Here is a 19,660-nt window from a genome sequence, read left to right as displayed (position 1 = left end):
GTTGACAGTGGGGACTGAGACACACAGGACATCCAATCACAGGACATGAGGGCCTGGCTGGCCTCTTTCTAGAGTCCGGAGTGGTCCTTCTTACCCGCACGGTGCATCACCTGAGGGGTGGCACGGGGCTTCTCATGCCAACACCCCCTTGCAAACACATTATTTCTGACAGAGGCATCACTGTTCTCCTGCTCTTCAAGTTTGAAAGCTCAGAATCACCGTCAGTGCCTTTTTTCTGTCTGCCACTAACCCTGCTTAACCAGCCACCCTGTCCATTCTTTTTGCCCCTGCTGTCCTGTTCACTGGTCCTCACCTTCTCTGACACTATCCTTGTCCAAATGTCCATCACCTTGTCCTTGAAGTTCTGCAAAAAAAAACTTAAAATATCCTCCTTGCCCCTCATTTCTTCTCCTCAGTCACACTGTGTACTGACAGCCACTTGTAAAACAAGGTTGCGTGACATTTGTCTTACCTCCTCTTCACCCACTACGTCAAGTGCACACTCTGGCCCTTTCCAGAATTGCTGCAACTCGACTTCCTTCTCTTTGCAACCGTATTTCCCAGCCCTTCTCCCGGCGAGCCAGCCCAGCAGTGACACTGTGCTCATTTGGACTCTGAGTTATGCTATGTTCCCCGGGGACACAGTCCTCTCTCTGTAGACAAATCCAACTCGTTCTTCTTGGTCCAGCCCAAGTGTCATCACCGCTGCCAGGAGACTTTCTCCTGATGCCTGAGCCTCCACTGATTTCTCCTTTTCTAAACTCCTGTAGAACATATTACCTTTATACAGTTTAGCAATACATCCTAACCCTTAGCTTTGCTACTCGTGGTTTATGTGGAGGATGACTGTATCATTTATTGCCAAAACCGGGACACTTCTGAGAGTGAAAATGGTGCTGCTAATCATTCCACCGGAAAAACAGACATTTTGAACTGTCCTGGGCAAAGCTGGATCTACGGTCATCCTACTTGTGTTCGGACATCTCATCTTTCCAACAAGGCTGTCAGCTCCTCTGGGGCAAATCTGACGTGGGGAACACTTGCTTTGCATATTCCTCGGGACATGAAGCATAATTAATGACCCATAAATACAGGAAGGAAGGGAAGAGAGACGGAGGTAACCGGGCAATCCATTCATCCTCACGAAATAAGTGGTTTCTTAAAAATCAAAACACAACTCCACTGGTGGATGTGTACAGGGCACGAATCACGGGGCAAGCGTACAACTTCTCCACGGCACGTTGGAAGAGGGCAGCTGAAACCTGAGAAGGCAGAATATAAGTTTGAAAATGAGAAGAAACAACAGCCACAGACAAGTCAAGCGGTGCAGAGCAATCGAGGACGGTATCAGTCTTGTCAATCAAAGCCATCAGGGCAGTCCTGAGTGCAAGACCCAGTTGTACTCAGTGCGGTTGTCATTAAATATCAAAGAGCAGCCTTCACAAGACACAAGATAGAAAGTGTAGTTTGTCACCGTGTCTTTCGTGCCACAGAGTCATCATCTTCAAAAGGGAAAGTGCAGTCATTTTATTGTGGGGTTTTGATTTAAATAGACCTCACAATGGAGCCCCTAAGCAGGCTAAAGCACCATTTTCTGGTTTTAGCATCTTAAGACCTCCTGATGTATCAGTATACTTGTCCGTCCCTGCGTTTTTTAGCATCACAGCACCTCGGAGCCTCAAAGAGAGAGTATCAAAGAAAAGTTTACGAACTCTTTTATCGGCAGCCTCAACGTCAGCCCACGATCTTCTTAAAGCTGATCTCAATTGGAAAGAAGTTGTCACCATTCAAAAAGAACAGAAAACACAGTCCTAGCTCTGAGGCATCCGCCCTGCGGTAACGCCCAGCATCTTCACCCCGACGTTCACAGCGCAGCAGCCACAGGGGAAGGAGGCAGGGGTGGGGCGGTGTGTTGCCCTGATCCCTCCGGGCGAGACCTCATCCACCTGCTGCTCCCCTGGCTCTCCATTCTTGCCCTTCCCACCTTGGCCACCTCTCAGCTGAGGTGGTTGTGAGGGAATACAACGGTCCCTGAACTTCCCAAATGTGTCGTAACCCATTCTGGGACTCTGGCTCTTACTGGCTAGCGGCGAACTCAGGACCTCGTGAAAGGTCTTCAAAAAGTTTATGTGCCAAGAAACCCTAGCTTTAAAAAAGGAGAGAAAACTCAGCACTCTTTCCTCATCTGTTTCTATAAAGGACAGGTAAACAGGGAAGGGTTCTGAGAAGCGCTGCCTGGGCACGGGCGTACGTGGGATTTCACGCCGCTGCCCCACTTCTGGAACTGAAGATTGCCAGTCTTTTCAATTTTGTTTCACTTGACCCCCTCAGTTCCTGATCTACGAAACAAAAGAGTTCTGCTATATCCAAGATGCCTTCCAAGTAGAATTTCTATAAATCTATGATCTTGAAACATTTCTCTTTCCCAGAAAAGGGGTGTAAATAGTAAAACACCATTACATCAAAGCTTGTTATTAACCAGATCTTAATATTCAGTGGATTTCATTCATCCCCTTGAAACACATCAAGCATATTAAGCAAACGTGTTGCAGCACAGTGAGCCCAAAGGATGGTGCTCATTGTATTTCCGACTAGTTGCCTCACAGATGAGCTCTGTTGAGGGCTTCCTTCAAGAGCAGTCAATGAAAATTAACTTTGTTTAATGTCAGACCCCACTAAAGCCACTTCCTTTTAGACAGAGACGCCACTGTAGCAAAAACTGAACAAAGGAAGACAAGGGACATTGTCCTTTTCCTCCAGACTGCTCTGGCCTCAAATCTTTGAGAATCACTGTGGTTCAACAAGATGGTTCAAACCTTAAAATCCCACCAGTTTGAGAACAACAAAAGGAGCATCGTGGGATGTACTCCCGACTCTGCCGCTTAACGTCTTGAAACATGACCTTCTCCTGAAAAAAGAAAAAAAGGCTTGGCTGATTTTTCAAGTCTCTTCCAATTCAGAAATTCTGTGGTTCAGTAGCTTTTGTCCAAATTCTCGTAATTAAATAAATATGACTGGGAATCAGGTTTATGGGTATGTAAGTTCCTTTCCATTACGACAACCAGCTGAAAGTTACAGCCCTGCCCCCCCCCCCCATAGAAGGAGCAGCACGCAGGGACAAAGTACCCATGGTCGTCGTGGCCAGCTGTGACTTGGCCAGACCAGCCGACTGGCCTGCAGTCTCCTGCCCGCACAGTTCAGTGGGATATTCTGATTTCATTAATAAGTGCATCATTGTCCGCATGACTGTGTTTTCTTAGCTTTACCTGTCATCTAAAGACTTCATTTTTTGGGGTGCATTAGTTGAACTGTGCTAAGTCTTATTGTTGACTCAAAACCTGAAATGAACCTCAGGACTCAGTGCATTTCAAGACTAATACTTATTTATTGAAGAATTTCTTCCTTCAATTCTTTGACCGGAGAAAAAGTACCTCAGATTTCTTCTTTCACAAACGAGACGTTCGTGCTCCCGGTTATGTGACGCACCGAGTGAACAAGAGAGCTGTGGTCTCTGCCTTGTTGAGTTTATAGTCTGGATGATCAGTAGATGGTATTATTTAAAAATAAAAAATCAGGCAGGGAGGTCTTGCCTGAGAAGGTCCCTTGTCAGCCGAGACCTGCAGGATGATGGAGTCTTGCCTTCCCCTGTTCCTCCCACTGGGCAAGTCACCCCGTCTGCTCCTGGCTCTGTTTCAAAGAAAGCTTTTGGTGCTCGTCCCAAGAGAGCGTGTGTGTGGGGAGTGTTCTTGAGACCGGTCAGCACTGACATCTTCCTGGCCTCATCCTAGGAGAAACTTTCTGATGTGTTCATAGGCTGATTGAAGAGCGGCCTTTGTCCCCATCAGCAGTGAGCAGTCTTGAGGTCAGAAGTGGAAAGCATCACACTCCGCTTCATCGTGAACGTGCTGACATTTTCTGAGGTTCCTTTTTCTCTCTGTCTTACCGCTGAGACTGAGAACAGATGTTGGATTTACTTCATCACCCCTCCTGCCCCCCCAACCCCACTCCTTTCTTTTTTTTTTTTGAAGAATCAAAACATCTTTCCACCAGACTCCCTCCTGCTCCAGACAAATGTGAAGTTGGTGTGAATCTTCCCCATTCATTTTTTTCCCAATTTTACTGTTTAAGTGTGTGCACTCCATCACATTTACTGCTGTTTTGTGAATTTGCGAGTCTACATACCCAGCTTCACACTGTAGTTTGGCAAGTTTGTGTCTTGTTTTTCAAGTTTACCCTACATTATGAATCTAGTTTATTCATTCTTTTAAAATTTTGTTTATTTATTTGTTATTGTACTATTTTACTTACTTTTTGGCGGTGGGGGGGGGATTGGGTTTATTTTTAGCGGAGGTACTGGGGGTTGAACCCAAGAAAGACATGCATGCTAAACATGCGCTCTACCGCTTGAGCGATACCCTCCCCCCTTAGTTTATTCATTTTAGCTCTTCACCACTGTATAAAAAAAGCACTTTCTTTCCCCAGCCTTGAGAGGCAAGTGAGTTCTCCTTTTTTGTGATTATCCGTGGCGGCCGGCAGGCAGTGGGACTGAATCACAGGGCAGAAGTTGTGTCATTGCCCCTTAGCGTTGACAGATGTCTCTCTGAAGTGACTGGGACCATTCAGACATCCACCAGCGATGGATACAAAATCCTGTTTTTCCTCATTCTCGCCAGCATCTGGTGTGAACAGACTTTTACTCTTTGCCCGTCTGATTGGTACTGAGCAGCACCTCCGTGGTGGATTCCGTGATAATTAACATCATTTCATGTTTATTACTGTTTGGTTATTTTGCTCTGTGAATTTCCATCCTTCTCCTATTTTTCCATCAGCTTGTTCTTTCCTTATTGACTTAGGTGAATTCTTTTGTCAGTGATGGGGTTAAAAGTATCTTTGCTTATTTTCCAGCCTGAGAAAGCTCTACCCACAAAGCTGTTTTATCATACCCAAAGTTCTGATTTAACAATCAGATAGATTACTTTATGCTTTGTGCATTTCTTGTGCTCATTTTAAGGAATTCGCCCTGCCCTGAATATGTAATCGTAGTCTCTTGTTTTGGGTTTTTTTTTTTTTCCAACAAAGTTTTAAAGTTTTATCTTTCGTATTCAGGTCTTTCATCTACCTGAAACTTACTTTTGCCTAAAATGTGAGGGAGGGATTTAATGTGTTTTTCTCTACGAGCAGTCAGTCATTTCAACACCATACTTTATTTTTTCAAACGTGAATTGTGAGCCCACCTCTGTCATATACTAAGGTCCCCTCTTCCATGTGTGCACTTGGTCTTTTATCCGCCTCTGAGCCAGCACCACCTACCTGTTCATGACTGCGGCGCTGCAGTGACTCCTAACATCCTACAGGGCACGTCTTTTCTCCCCTCCGCTCCCCTCTTCCCGTCTTTTCCTTCCACATTCGGTTTCTTCTTCCTCAAGCACACAGCCTTTAGTCGTTCTTTGAATGAGGGTCTGGGTGGCAGATTCTTTCAATCTTTGTTCTAAAAATTTCTTCATTTCGCCCTCAGCGCACACCTGTACTGCCCGAGGTCCAGTGTCCCTCTCCCGAACTTACCCCGGGCCACGGGGGCCCCTTGATCTCGGGGACGGGGTGCCCCACAGCCCCACCCGGTCCCCTCTCTCCTGTTGGTCGCATGCGTCTGTGTTGTGGAAAGTAACACCAACATTCACCGCTGTCCCCCTGGAAGTGAGACCTTCACTGTCAATTTCCTTCTATGGAGAATTCAATCATTATTCTTTGACAGGACCTGTGTGCTCATATACAACTTTAAATTAAAAATTAATTTATGGGGAAAATAATCCCTATTAGCTGTGCCACCTTGGGCTACTTACTTAACCTGCCTGAACTTGGAGTCTGTCACCTGTCACACGGGATCATGATGCCCGTGCCCCTGGGTTACTGCAAAGATTAAATGAGATAGTGCTTCACAGATGGGAGGTCACAGATAATAGCTTTCAAAGAATAAAAGGAAAGAGGGGCGTGTGGGATAGTGGCTGGCTGTTTTGTTCTCACTCAGGTGGAAGGAGGTGGGAGCAGCCTGCAGGGAAGCCTCATCAGCCTGGTCCCTGTTTGCACATCCGGGGGACCCCACTGAGGACGGTTCTCTCTCGCACCCTTGTTCCCGGCACCTCACAAGCTCTGGGAGTTTGGCAGATCTAAGGAGGACCCCCCCTTTCAGCTTTGCTTAATGTCCACCTTGATTTCCGCTTATCTATTTGACCAGAAGTTAAAACCGAGTCAACAGATCAGAAGCTGGGTTCTCACTGCTGGCCAGAGTTTTAATCCAGTTAGAGGGAAATTAAAGTTCTACAAAGTCTTCTCCTGCTTCTTAGATGGTCTTTGTGATCCAGTGGCTTTTTTGAAACATCCATAGCCTATCCTGCTTTTCCCAGCATAGAGAGCCAGAAAAACCCCCATCAGGAGTTCTGCAGGAACCACTGTGTGAGCAGAGCTGTTTGGGGAACACGGCCACCGCTCCATCCCCAGCAAGCCTCATTCAGACACTCTGCAACCGCCGCGTTCACTGACGCTGCTGTTACAAGCCATGTTCCCGGGGAAGGATCAGCGCGGCCACCACCAGCTTATTCATTATTTATATGCAATTAAAGGGCATGGTTCAAATGAATGCAGGCATCTGAGGAAAGTCACGTACAGATCAAATTGAACGTCTGTCATTTCCCTGGTGACTTCATGTACTCTTCGTGCCTTGGGACCTCAAATTATATTAAGCAGAGAGCATATTTCCATCCTTTTATTTAGCTTAATTTTTGGCCTTCATCCACTTGTTCAGGTTATTTGGACTTGTTTAGCATTATCCCCCGCTTCCCCTTAATAGATTAAACAAAATAGGAAAAGAGGGAAATTTCTTTTTAGGACCTATTGCGTTCTAAGGATGAATGCAAATTGTTCCTATGATTCTTAATGACCCACCATTAACGTAGTAGGAAACCCAGCGCATTAGTGCAATACCTCTTGTCACATGGTTGCTCCTAATGGAACTGTTACCGGGATAACAGCTCGACCTTTAGCTGCAGTTTCAGATTCTGCTCACCCGACACCTCCATCCGCGTAGCGTCTGGAGTACTCTCAGATCAATACAGCCCTTTGGCCCATTTCTCAGGCCTCCTGTGCACGTGTTACAGAGTAGGCTTTTGTCTTCTGTCGGTAGATTCTGGTTAAGAGTTTAAGTTTGAGTGGAATCTGTGAAATAGAATGTCTGTAATCTGCCCAACGGAAATATGTGTGTAGGTATTTTTCGGAAAGCCTAAACGCTTTGCCTTCAAAGGTCTCAGCCACTGACCCAGGAGCCAGAGAGTTCCCTGGTTTCTTGTTACAAAAACCAGATAAGTTTTCACTGAAAGGAGAAAAAAAAAATAACCAGAAATTGCTGCCTTCTTAACGAGCAGCAGAATACTTGAGCTCAAGATGAGATTAGAAAGATGCGCTTGGAAGGCACTCACGCAGCGGGAGCCCTTCCCTCTGCTGCTCCTAAACGTGGCCGTGGACACGCGTGGTTTCCGGGAGTCATTCTGATGTTGGCGTAATCTAAATCTATGTTGTTCATTTCAAATCACTACTTCCTAATGTGGGCTAATTTGGATACGTGTGTTTCACAATCTAAGAAAAGAGGGATTTCTGTGGAAATTAATTATATAAATAATTTTACAAGGAGGGAGATGTTCACCTGCTGAGATGATGTATTCAGTCATTTTCGTGGTACACATTTTCCTATAAACTAATAGAGTGCCAAATACAAATAATTTTTTCCTGTTCGTTAAAACAGGATTTCAAGAACCTTTCTGCAACTGATTAAGAAGTGTTATTGGGTGGGCATTTGAATGTAATAAAACCTTGTTTTTTAAAATATATTCTATTAAGACTCCCTACGAATTCAAATAGGCCTTTCTCCTCCAATTAGCCTAAATGTGTGAGCGACTGTATTTACTTTCATTAGGAACAAAAGTAGAAAATATGTTTGTTTATCCTTCAAATGTTTATGGAGTTCTTTGTACAGGGCACTGTAGTGGGTGCTTGTAGGGAGACAAAACGAAGACCCGGGGGTGTCTGTCATCTGGTCCAGGAGATTCAGAAGCTCGCCCACCCCGGGGTGCTGTCTTCTCTGCATCTCTCTCAAGTGGGGCCCGCTGACTCACGTGCCCCACGTATCATCTGTTGGGGAGCCTGGTTGATATGCTCCCCGAACCTTAATTCTGCCTCCTCCTGGCCTCTCCTTCCCCACTCAGTCTGGGCTGGGCTGGAGCCCCTCTGTCCGCACAGCTGTACGTCTTCCTCTTGCCCCCAGACCCTGCTGCCATCTTGGATAACTTCTCCATCCACGCGGAAGACCCACGTGACCCCCAGCCCTCGTCCACACTGGCATTCACCTCCGCTGCATTTCTGCCCCACACTGCTGACCATACGTTCTGCTCGCTGCCAACCCTCGCCCCTTAGTTGCCCCTGTTCCCTGGCACCTCCTTGCCAACCCCGCTCATATTTCCATTCCTGGATCTCCATCAATTTTCCTGAGTCTGAGCCGTTTTCTGGCTTCACTTGCTTCCCAGATTTGGGTGGAAAGGATGGGTGCGTGAAGACAGCTGTCATTCATTCCAGGGGGCATCTCCGCCAACATCTTCAAGTGCTTTATATCCTGTCCTTCTGCCAAACCTGTCCAGCAAAATCCTAACCCTCAACCAGCCCTACATCTGGTGTCTCCACCCTGCACCATGGAGAAATGAGCTGCCCTGAGGTTGTTGCTGCCACAAGCAGGCGGTGCTCCCTCCTGCTCAGCGCCCCGCATCCAGGTCTCCTGCCTTCCTGCTCCTGTTTTTCTCTGAGGCCGTTGCAGACGTCCCCACCCTCTCCACACCCCTCACCAGTGAGTCCACTGAGGTGTCAGGTGGGAGGGTGCCTCTGACCTCTAACCACTTCTCACTCTACCCTAGTCTTCCGCTCCTCTGGTTCAGAGGACACAGTTCTCCTCCTGGTCCAGGGTAACACCCCATTTCTCTCCCGGACCCCGCTGCCCCTCAGTGCCTCCACTGTGGTTCCTCTGACTGCCTCCTCCTCCTTCCTGGATCCTTCATCTCCCGCAGTGCAGGCCGCCTCCCTCCACCTGTAAACCCCCTCCTCTTCCATCCCCCCTGAACCTGGTGTTGTGAGAGTGTCATCTGTGGCCCCCTCCCCACGTCCTTGATGGCCTCCGGCGACCCTTTCCACACGTCCTTCCTGGCCCTTCTGTGTCCCTCTCTCCTCTGTTCGCACCAGCCTCAGCCTTCACGGAACCACACTCCCGGTTCTCCTGCCTGCAGCCCATCCTGGCTCCTTCCTGGGCTCCTGAGCCGTAATCGCCTTTCAGATGCTCAGATTCTCTGCTCTGTGCGTGGCCCGGTGCTCCGCTCCCTCAAAACCTTCTCTTGTTGTTCTAACTGCCATGTGTATGTTCGTGCCCCTCAAACCAGTACCTTCAGGCAGGACCCCGCCCCTGAACTGTAGGCTTCCACACTGTAACACCTGCTGGCCACCCCCACATGGGGGATCCGCAAACACCCCAAACTCAGCAGGTCCCAAACCACGCCAGCTACACCTTGCCATTCCCCTCACAAACCTTCCCTCCTGTGTTACCAGTCACGTGATCTGCCAGAAATGCCAGTTCCGTCTTCACTAACACTGCCCCTATCTCCGATGATTGCACAGAGTCCTGGAAGGAACCCCCTGCTCCCATCCCTTCAGGTTTTCCCACCACGGCTCCACACCTGCAGATTCAGCTGACCACCAATGGAAAATACTTGGGGGGAAAAACTCCAGAAAGTTCCAAAAAGCAAAACTTAAATTTGCCAAGTGTTGGCATCTATTTACATAGCATGTACATTGTCTTAGGTAATACAGGTCATCCAGAGATGATTTAACATGTGTGGAAGGATACGCGTGTACCACACTTTTTATATACGGGGCTCGAGCATCTAGGAATTTTGGTATCCATGGGGGTCCTGGAACCTGTTCCCCACAGATGCCAAGGGATGACTGTTCATGACTTTCTTCTCTTCTTTCATATTATTATTTCCTTAGGATAAATTTCTAGGAGTAACATTACCAATCCAAAGGAGTAACAGTTTAATGTCTCTCACTATATAGTAATCATCTGATTTCCCAAAAGGTTTTGCCAGTTTATGCCAACAGTAATATTTGAATGTGCCAGACCCACAGTTTTATCAATATTAAGTATTAGCCTAATTGTTTTTCTAATTTAGTAGGTAGAAAGTATATTTTACAACTTGGAGGCTTACGTAGTATTTGACCATTTTCCCTAATTTTTTTGCTAAGCATACTCTGTCCATTTATCTGTGGGGACTTGATGTTGCTTTTTTATCTGGTCGACGTCTCCCCAGTGCGGTGGATTCAGTGCAAATAGCTTTTCTCATTCAAATGAAATGTTTATTTTTTATTCAATAGACGTTTTACGGTTTTAGGTAGCTGAACCTGTCACCATGTTCCTCTGTCCTTTCTTTGTAAAAGAAACCTTTAAAATGTTGAAAATTATCAATATTTTAAATACCAGGGAGGCAGTATGACGTGACTGCACACAGCCTTGACCTTACGGAGAGCAGGTTGAAAAGTGCTCGGGAACGAAGCTGCAGCAGAAACGCCAGGACCAGCGCTGGGCACGCAGTCGCACGCTGCGCGCCTTTAATGGGATAATTGTCCGGCCTCCCTCTTGTCCTGCCGTAGGGCTCTCCACAGTTTCTTTTGTGCTTACGAGGGAGCTCTTTCCTAGGAGCTGCGGGCACAGGACGCAGGAGGCTGACTCAAAGCAGAATGGGAACTTTCACTAAGACCCAGCTGCGCTGGATCTATTTTGAGCGCTGATCGGGTTAGCGGGCATCACCGCGAGATCATCACCTTTGTGTGTAATTTTTCCATTCCATGTTAACGACAGAAAAGTGAAATATTTTAATACACTGGCAGAATTCTGTCATGGGGCCAGTGTGCCCTAGGAAGCATTTTCTTCTCTGCCCACACATTAAAAGCGTAATTGCCATAGAACTACTTAGTATCTGTCGCTGGTTCCATCTGCATGTAGGATGGGTCCTGCCAAGTTCCACCTCCACCAAAGGAATGTCACGTGGATTCTGAGAATACCCACTGTAGGACTGATACCTTTTAGAAATGCACTTTTTTTCCCCTTCTTCTTGGAATTATGTTCCTATTTCAGATCTGCATGATTTATTTGTTAAAATATTTAACAGTATTTCACATTCTCTTTCAGTCTTCACAGAAAAATACTGCACTGCTAATCACGTGGACAAACTTCCTGGCCCGAGAGACTGGGTACAGATTCTACAGGATCAAATCAAACTGGCTAGAAGAAGGTTAAAAAGAGGCTCAGGTATGAATAAACCACAAGAAAACAACCGCAGAAGCCCTTTATTGAATTGTTAGATGATGCAAAATACGATCCTTTGCTCTAGGGTACTTCATTGTCTTTTGCCTTTTGAAGGAGAAGCTTTATGTAATGGGCTTTTGGTTTTGTATTTTAAAATCTTATTCAGATGATTCTGAAATTCACCTGAAGATTACATAGTGAAAATTATGTCAGGCTATTCACTTTTAATAGTGCCAGTGAAAAAGATGGCTGATCTCACTGGTGGTCGTATTGTATGAAACGAGCTGTCTCTTTTTGATTTGTTTCTGTTGCCTGTTGATTTTTATTTGTTTGGATCTGCATGACTTTATAAAAAGTATGAGTTACTTAAGGTTAAAGAAAAACAGTAAACATCCTACCTTTCATGAGCTAGAAAGGGGTTTTATGTCAAATATTTATTTATTTACTTAAAAAAAAATATGGGCTTGGCAGTTCTGGGATACTTCTTCTAGGAGAAGTGGACACCAGTTGAATTATGGCTATTTAGACTTGGTTATTTGATCTTCCAGCATCCCCAGAGTGACAGGGGGACAATTTACCAGTGAAGAATCCCTGAGGTCAGTTTTCTGCCAAGATGTAGGAATAATCATTTCCAGGAGGCCACAAGCGTCTGGATATTATTTAAAAACAAAACAAAACAGAAAACAATTCCCAATCAAACCTCAGGACCCCTGGCCTGCTGAGAGCCTTCCGTGCTTCTGTGGCTGTGGTGTGAGAGTTTGGGAGACGGATTTCAGATGCTAGATGATTACACTTTGGGGTGCTGTGGAGGCCCGGAGGTCCATGAGAACCGTGGCACAAATGCGTGAGACTATTACCGCCTCTGACTTGACCTCTCACTGTCAGTAGTAGTAACCGTGACCAAGCCTGGGGAGGAACTCAGCCACCCACCCCGGGGACGACAGCTCCCGGCTCAAGTGGGAGCTCCCTCGACTCGACTAGACACAGGGAAACCCTTATAATTCCATAAATGCAGCTAGCAGAATCTAAACTATCCAGCTAGGTGGAGATTTTGTTTTTAATTAAAAATCATCCCTTCAACAGATTAAAAAGGAAAAATTTCTTTTGTGTAGCACAGGGAACTACGTTCAGTATCTTGTAATAACCTTTAATGAAAAAAAAAGAAAACAAATACATGTATGTACATGCATGACTGGGACATTGTGCCGGACACCAGAAACTGACACATTGTAACTGACTGTACTTCAATTAAAAAAAAAAGGTACATAAAAAAAAATCTTCCCTTCTTTTTTCAGCCTTTTGACTTACTTTTCACTTAACTGATACTCTTTTAGTGAAGAATAATGGACTATAGTATTTTTAATTGGTCAAAAAAATGGATGATTGCATTATGTGACAAGGCACACGGCATCAGTAGATCTGGTTTTCAGGGTTTGTGTCTGCTCTGGACCTTCGACAGTTCTCTCAGTCCTTCTAATCCTCAGGTCCCTGTCATGGCGTGGACATAAAAATAAAGCCTGCCTCGGAGTTGTCCTGAGGCTCCAGACGTGTGCGGTACACAGGTGTCCGCATCGGGGAAGCTAGTGTACCTCTCTGAAGATATCTGTGTGCACACAGCCGTGCTGGTGGCGTGCAGGTCACTGAGGTGGCCTCAGTGTCCTCGGTCAGGGGACTGGCCAGCTTGCTGCACCTGGGTGCTGTGATCAGTAATGCCCCTTTTGCTGCCAGAGACTTTCAGGTTTGGATAAGTCATTATTATCCAAGGATAATGGATAAAGCTGAGGGGAGGCTCACCCCTCCTCGGCTCCCCAGTTCTCACTGTCATCTGCTCCTGCGTCTCCAAGTCATCGCAGATAAACTCCGTGTGGGACACTGGAGAGAACAGGTCTGCCTTCCTGGCCCTTATCTGTCATTTACAGTTTCTTGGGAACTTGAACAAATTCCTCACCCTCTCTGAGCCTCGGGTTCTCCATTTATATAACAAGGCTGATACCTACCTCATATGTGCTTTCAGAGTTAAACTTAGATAATGTTGCTATTGCCACCAATAGAGAGCTGACATGTAGTAAGGCTCAAACAGCGCCCACCACCTCATCCTCCTTCCCTTTGCCAACCGAAAACAAAACACAGCAATTCCTTTTTCCTTGTAGGTCTTAAAACCACTACCGTCTCTTCTAACGTTGTTGGTCAGATTTCTTCCAAAAGGGTCTGTCTTCCCTGAGTCAGCTTCCCCATCCCAGTTCACTTTATTTTTTTTTTATTATTCTTTTTATTTTTTAAACTACTCTTTTTTAAATGTTCAATTATTTATTATTGTATTATTTAAGTATTTTACTTTGGCTGGGGGCTGGGGTGGGGAGGTAATTAGGTTTATTTATTTTTAGAGGAGGCACTGGGGATTGAACCCGCGACCTCGTGCATGCTAGGCACGTGCTCTACCACTTGAGCTGTACCCTCCCCACCCAGTTCACTTTAGAATCCTTTGCATTTGCCCCCTGACCTCAGTCCTCTCCAGGAATCCTTGCCGCGTTCACATCTGATGATCAGATTTCACTTGTTTGTATTGACACTCTGACTTGACCTCTATATTGATTTTTACCCAGTCAAATCTCATCTTCTGCCAGGTTCTGTGATTTCATTCTCTTTCTTTCTCCTGCAAATTCCCTTCAATGCCTTCGGTCTCCCTCACCGCCTCTTCCTCCTCTGCCTGCTCCTAAACCCAGTGTCCTGGTTTCCATCCGTGTTGCTTTTTCTCATCTCGTTCTGAATCCCTCCTCGTGACTTGAGCTGTCCCACCATCAGTGGCTCCTCCATGTGCGGCTGCAGGCCTGGCCACATCCTGAGACCCCAGACTTGATTCTCTGTGCCTCTGCTAGTAAGATCTGGTCACTCCCTGCCCCTGATTTCAAACTTCTAGCTTCCTGTTGTCCCCAGAATAAAATCCCCTCTACACGTCCCCCACAACGTGGCAGGTGAGGCTTTTCATGGTCTGGCGCCATCATCCTCTCCTGCCATCGGCCTGGTGCCTCCTGCAGCCACACCAGAATCCTCTCTGGTCTGAAATTGGCTGGTCCCGGCACGCGTGCTTTCCCTCTGCCTGGGAAACTTTGCAGCATCTCGAAGGCTCCCTTCCCCAGGGGACTTCAGAGCAACCCCAGCACTTTAATCTTCTGCCACCTGAATTGTGACATACCTGTTTCCTCCATGAGGCCCTCAGGAGCAGAGGCGGCACGTTTCTGTCCTCAGTGTTTAGAATTGTGTGTGGCACAGCATGGATACACAAGAATATTTGCTAAGTGAACCAACGAATCAATGAATGGAAATGGAGGGACGGCAGTCCACAGCAAAAAGGTCTTAGCTCATCACGGTCACGTGAGGTCCTGGGGAAACAGTCCATCTGTTCCTTACGTGAGGTTCTAATGGTTCCCAGTCCCCACACCCCCACCAGAACCTGGGGGGCATCTGCGGCCCCTCACTCCCTCGTCCCACCCTCCCTTCCTCCTTCCTTCCTCCTCCAGTCCTTTCTCTTACTTCTCTGTCCCTGTCCCCGTAGTCCTAGAACTTCCTCCCCACTTCCTCTTGTCCCAGCCTCCCCCAGAGTTTCAGAATCCAGTGTGGCGATGCCCGGACCTCACTCTGGGCGAGTTAACTGAATGACACCTGGGAAGAGTAACTTCCCACCGCAGGTCTCTTATCTCTTCTTAGGCTCAAGGTCTCCTGCCTCCGCCTTGAGACACCTCACAAAGGCTTCTTTATTACTGTTGCCCCCTGGACTTCAGGCTCCAGGGAAAGAGCTTTTTATGACTGACTGACAGGTGTTATAAAAGACAGCACAGTGACCCTGATTAATCACCGGTGTCGTGTTGGGTGCAGGTCTCCTCGGCTTTACATCCCAAATCAGATTTCAGGTGTGAAGCCTGAGCGGTGTCCTTGCTAGTCAGTGTTTAGTTGGTCTTATGCTGCCTAAATTCTGTGCCAGCAATCCTGTTCTGGATATGTAAGAACCTGCATTTACCTGTTGATTTTCAGGACAAGTTGTTGAACCCCAAAACAAAGACATGAAATATATCAGAGAGAGCTAACATTTGTCACCATGAAGAGACTGAAATGTAATAGTCAGTCCAAAGGGAAGGCTAAGGGCCAGAGTAGCCGCGCCGCTGCCACCAGCTGCCCCGCGGCCCCCGCACCCCAGTCCAGCTGTGCACCAGCTTCCAGCCGCGGGCCGGTTACCAGATCTGCACTCGACTCCTCTACCAGGAAGCCCTCCGTGCATCCCAGAGGGTGGTGGGAGGACACGGAAAACGTGGGAAATACTTGGAGCACCTGGGAGCTTGAGGGAAAAGGATGTGCAAGTTCAGGAGACGGAGGGGCAGCAGAGACACCCGGGAGAGGGGAGGAGGGCTCTGTGTTACAGAACTCGGGCCTCTCGCTGCAGAGAATGACGGACAGTCCCTAAAGGACCTGGCAAGTTTCAGTTTGAGGAGTAACCTCTGAAGGGAGAGGACAGACAAGCAGAGGGCAGGCTGCTGAGTGTGTGCCGGGCCCGTCGGAGAGGACCCTTCTCACAGGCGCGGGAGCAGCTCTGCTGGCCGGGGCCCGGGCTAGAAGAGCAAGTTCAGCTACATTTTGTTCCCCCTCCTAGGTATGTTTTATATGTAAACGTGCCTCTTTTTTTCCTATTGTCAGATGCTGAGACCAATTCTGATAAGTTCCCGTCTCCATTCCCTTCCCCCCAGCAAACACACGTGCACACCATGGGAACCTCTCTCCCCGTCCCTGTTTCTCTTTCCGCCCAAGTATACCGGCCAGGGAACCCATTTCTTCACCGTCTCAGTGTCCCGGTTAGTGTTTCTCACCCCCGCTGCTTCCTGTGGGAGCATCTCACCTGCTCAGATGATCGTCCGCCCTGTTCCCTAGTCATCGTCATGTCTGATTCCACTTCTGATGTTGGGTGCAGAGTCTCTTCCCGGGCGTGTGTGAGTGGCACGTGGGCAGCGTTCTCCTGGGGTCTGAGAAGTGGAGGTGGCCAGAGGACACGGCCGACCCTGACACAGAACCAGCGGGGCCAGGTGACAGCACTCCACAGTGACTGTCCCCCAGTTTTGTCAGATATGATCCCCCTTCACTCTGCTCAAGCAGCACAGAAGGGGGCCCCAGAAAACTGTCACTGGGCCACCTGTGTTCCTGTCATCATGCTGACGGAAGGGCCTGGGTCAGTACTGCAGCTTGTTTTTCCATCTTATTTTCAGTCTAAATGACAATATGGCATCTCATAGATATTCCACAATGTCAACCTTATTTATCATATTTGGCTCAATTCCTGGATTTAGCTACAGACTCTACCTGGGCAGGTAATCAACTCGCCGCTAAAGGCCACCCGCGCTGCCTCTAGAAAAAAGAGGCGCCCCTCAGATTTGAAAGGTTGCTATGCGAATCCAGATGGAAATTCATTTGGGCATCTCATCACATGCAATCATTTTTTCCCCCGATAACTGGAATGATTCCTTTCCTGGGGTGGCTTATCATCATTTTCATTAGATTATTTTCTCAGCGCTGAAATGGCCATTTTTTATTTGTATTGGTTCTAAGAGCAAAGCGGTCGCTGGTGTCAAATTTTTATTGGACTGGCTCCATCTTTGCCAAATTTCACAACTTGCCCGTCGCCAGGCAAGAAGGATCGTGAGCTTGCCGTTACAGGCAGATGTTATAATTAAGTTCAAGTTAACAGTCGTGTGCATCGCCCGCGACACTCAGCCCTGTTCGTGCAGTGGGTGTCTGCTAATTCACACGTAATCACTGACACATTTTTTGGTTGTGTATAATCTGTTCTTACTAAAGCACATAATTGCATAGGCCTGATTTTAAAAAGAGAGGAGAGCTAAATTACAAGGGGAAGATCAACTTATAACCAGAACTGATTTTTGTCGCAACTAAATGAAAAGCAACTGTCCTTGGGAAGCAGAGAAAGTTACTGAAGTATAAAATGAATGAAAACTTGAAGTTGTTAAAATCTAGCTTACGATGATGCGTGCGATGGATGTTTGGACATTAATAGCACGGAGGTGAAGAGCACAGGCACCAGCTTGAGTCACACCCTTGACAGAGTCACCTCCTAGCTGCGTTACCATTACCTTAGGTAAATTTCTTACCCTCTGTCTGTCTCAGTTGCCTCATTCGTTAAAATGGGAATAACAGACCTACCCTGTAGGGGTTCCTAAGGCTTTGATGGCGCAGTGCACACATGATGAGTGCCGGCTGGGTGGTAATAAGCATTTAGTAAATGAGGCCTATCAGCATTATCATTTTTATTCCTGAAGAATTTCTAAAGTCCCAATGAAAGAACTACCATAGTTCATGTGTGTGCTCAAATTCACTCAAACCAATCAGAAGAGAATGTGTTCTAAATATAAAAATATAACATGTTTGTTATTTTTTTACATATATAATTTTAGAAGACTCAAAGACCAAAATTTTAAATACCCATGAGCTTTTTCATCCCGAGAGAAACATCGTTAACATTTTAGTGTGTCCTGTATTTTGTCCATCAACCCGCTTACAAGATTCTGATCTTACCATTTATCCCATCGCGTGACTGGAATGTTTTACGTTGTTAAATATTCATCTGCAACGTCATTTTTAGTGGTTCCTACTCTCCTCCAAACAAAACTGCTCTTGACTACCCTGTCTCGGTGTTTCCTCTTTGTGGTGGATTTAGCAGGTGAGGGGCAGTGGGCCTTCCCCTCCGGCCAGCGTAGCAATCTGAGGACAAGGCGGTAGGGGTGAGTGAGGGGCAGGTCTCTGAACATCTCCAGCCACCTCTTAACTTTGTGCTTAAAGCAACAGCAGTTACAACAAGAACATCGCACTAGTTTGCTTCCCATGGACTCAGCACTGCAGCGTGTTGCATGTGGCAGCCCTCGTCTGGCCTCAGGGGCACGCGTGCAGGCAGCAGGAAGGTGGCCAAGAGCAGGAAGCTTCCTCTGGGGCCACAGCCCGGGGACAGAGGGAGCAGGGCCAAAATTACCCCAGGAGCATGGAGGGTTCGGGCCTGCCCACAGCATGTTGGGGAAACTGACAAGCCATCAGTTACCAGGACACACATAGGCACCTTCTTTTTTGTCCTTGGTGGAAGGTTTTCTGTGACTGAAGGATCTGCCTTTAGAAAACTCTTACAGAGATTGAAATATATCAGAGATGAGCAGAGTTTTGCATTTTAAAGCATGGAAGTGATGAATCTTTTGGAGAAACACTTATTCCTTCGGATTTTATGACTAAATTAATGCTCATTTTAGATTGAATTTCCAGTCATCACCAAAGAAAGGTTTCATTCTCAAGAACCTAAGCGTGCCCCACTGGAAGGATTCTAGGGGTGACAAGTAAAATTCTAACCATAGGAATTCACTGACCTCCGTGCCTTCATCCCAGATTCTGGGGTGATACTTAAACCTATGCAAATAAGTGAAAATGAACTGAGATCATTAATGATTGATAGAGTAAGTTTCGTAAGATATAAAAAATTTTAATACAGGAAAATGGATTTTATATCATCATTTGAAAAATATTTTATTTAAATAATGGTACTAAAATCTATAACGTGAACTGGCTGAAAAGCTACGAAGGGAAAAGGTGAAAACTATTATGTACGCTGGAGTTTTTAAATTGTATTACTGTATTCCGCAAAATGAATGTGCTTCCTGAAACTAATGAGATTTGTGTTTTGTGTTTGTAACCAGCAGAGGCAGCTGACGGTGATGAAAGGCTGGATGGCGTTTCTCTACCACCAACAGGTAAAACACATTTACATTCTCATCACCCGCTGGAAAATGCAGCACGTGAAAATATTTGCATTGAAAATGTTTCTTAACAGCAAAGATGCAGACGCTTCTGTAAGAGAACCAGCCCCTGGTAATCAGAGGTGCTCGCTGTCCTGCGTGCAGAGAGATTTTTCACATTGAATATGAAAAGCTAGTTTTCTCACATTCTGTTTCATCTTCTTGAAAACCTCAGAACAGCAGGTCTTGAGAACTTAGTGTGACAGCAGTTCACCTCCCCAAACCTTCGGACATTAAAAAAATATACTTTACCAGGAAAGGATATTTCTGTTTAGATTAGGGATCACCAGTTTTATGATGAAATTCAGGTTTGTTCTGTCCTCTCCTGCCTCCCTCTAAAAGGCTTTGAGAGGCAGAGTCAGTCATAGCCTTCATACAATGGGCACCCAGTGAATACTGTTCTAGGTGAGTGAGTGACTAAGCCCACGTCTAGCGGAGG

At 46.6% G+C, this 19,660-nt stretch overlaps 1 protein-coding gene across 15 annotated transcripts in view; it reads left to right on the top strand.

The window, feature by feature from the left end:
* Nucleotides 1-19,660, top strand: part of BEND7 (BEN domain containing 7) — an 80,305-nt gene that overhangs the window by 50,129 nt on the left and 10,516 nt on the right. For 10 of the 15 annotated variants that reach the window (XR_004317550.1, XR_004317548.1, XR_004317546.1 and 7 more), the window contains 2 exons: nucleotides 11,273-11,392; nucleotides 19,123-19,176. Coding sequence is in view for 8 of the 15 variants with exons in the window: in XM_032474113.1 (XP_032330004.1) it covers nucleotides 11,273-11,392; nucleotides 19,123-19,176 (174 nt within the window). In the remaining 7 variants the exon portion in view is untranslated. Of the gene's footprint in view, nucleotides 1-11,272; nucleotides 11,393-19,122; nucleotides 19,177-19,660 lie in introns of those variants that run through there. The other 5 variants (XR_004317551.1, XM_032474112.1, XM_032474117.1 and 2 more) reach the window with 2 other exon arrangements.

Source organism: Camelus ferus, chromosome 35, assembly GCF_009834535.1.
Source record: "Camelus ferus isolate YT-003-E chromosome 35, BCGSAC_Cfer_1.0, whole genome shotgun sequence".
NCBI lineage: Eukaryota > Metazoa > Chordata > Mammalia > Artiodactyla > Camelidae > Camelus > Camelus ferus.
This window is presented reverse-complemented; position numbering and strand designations above follow the sequence as displayed.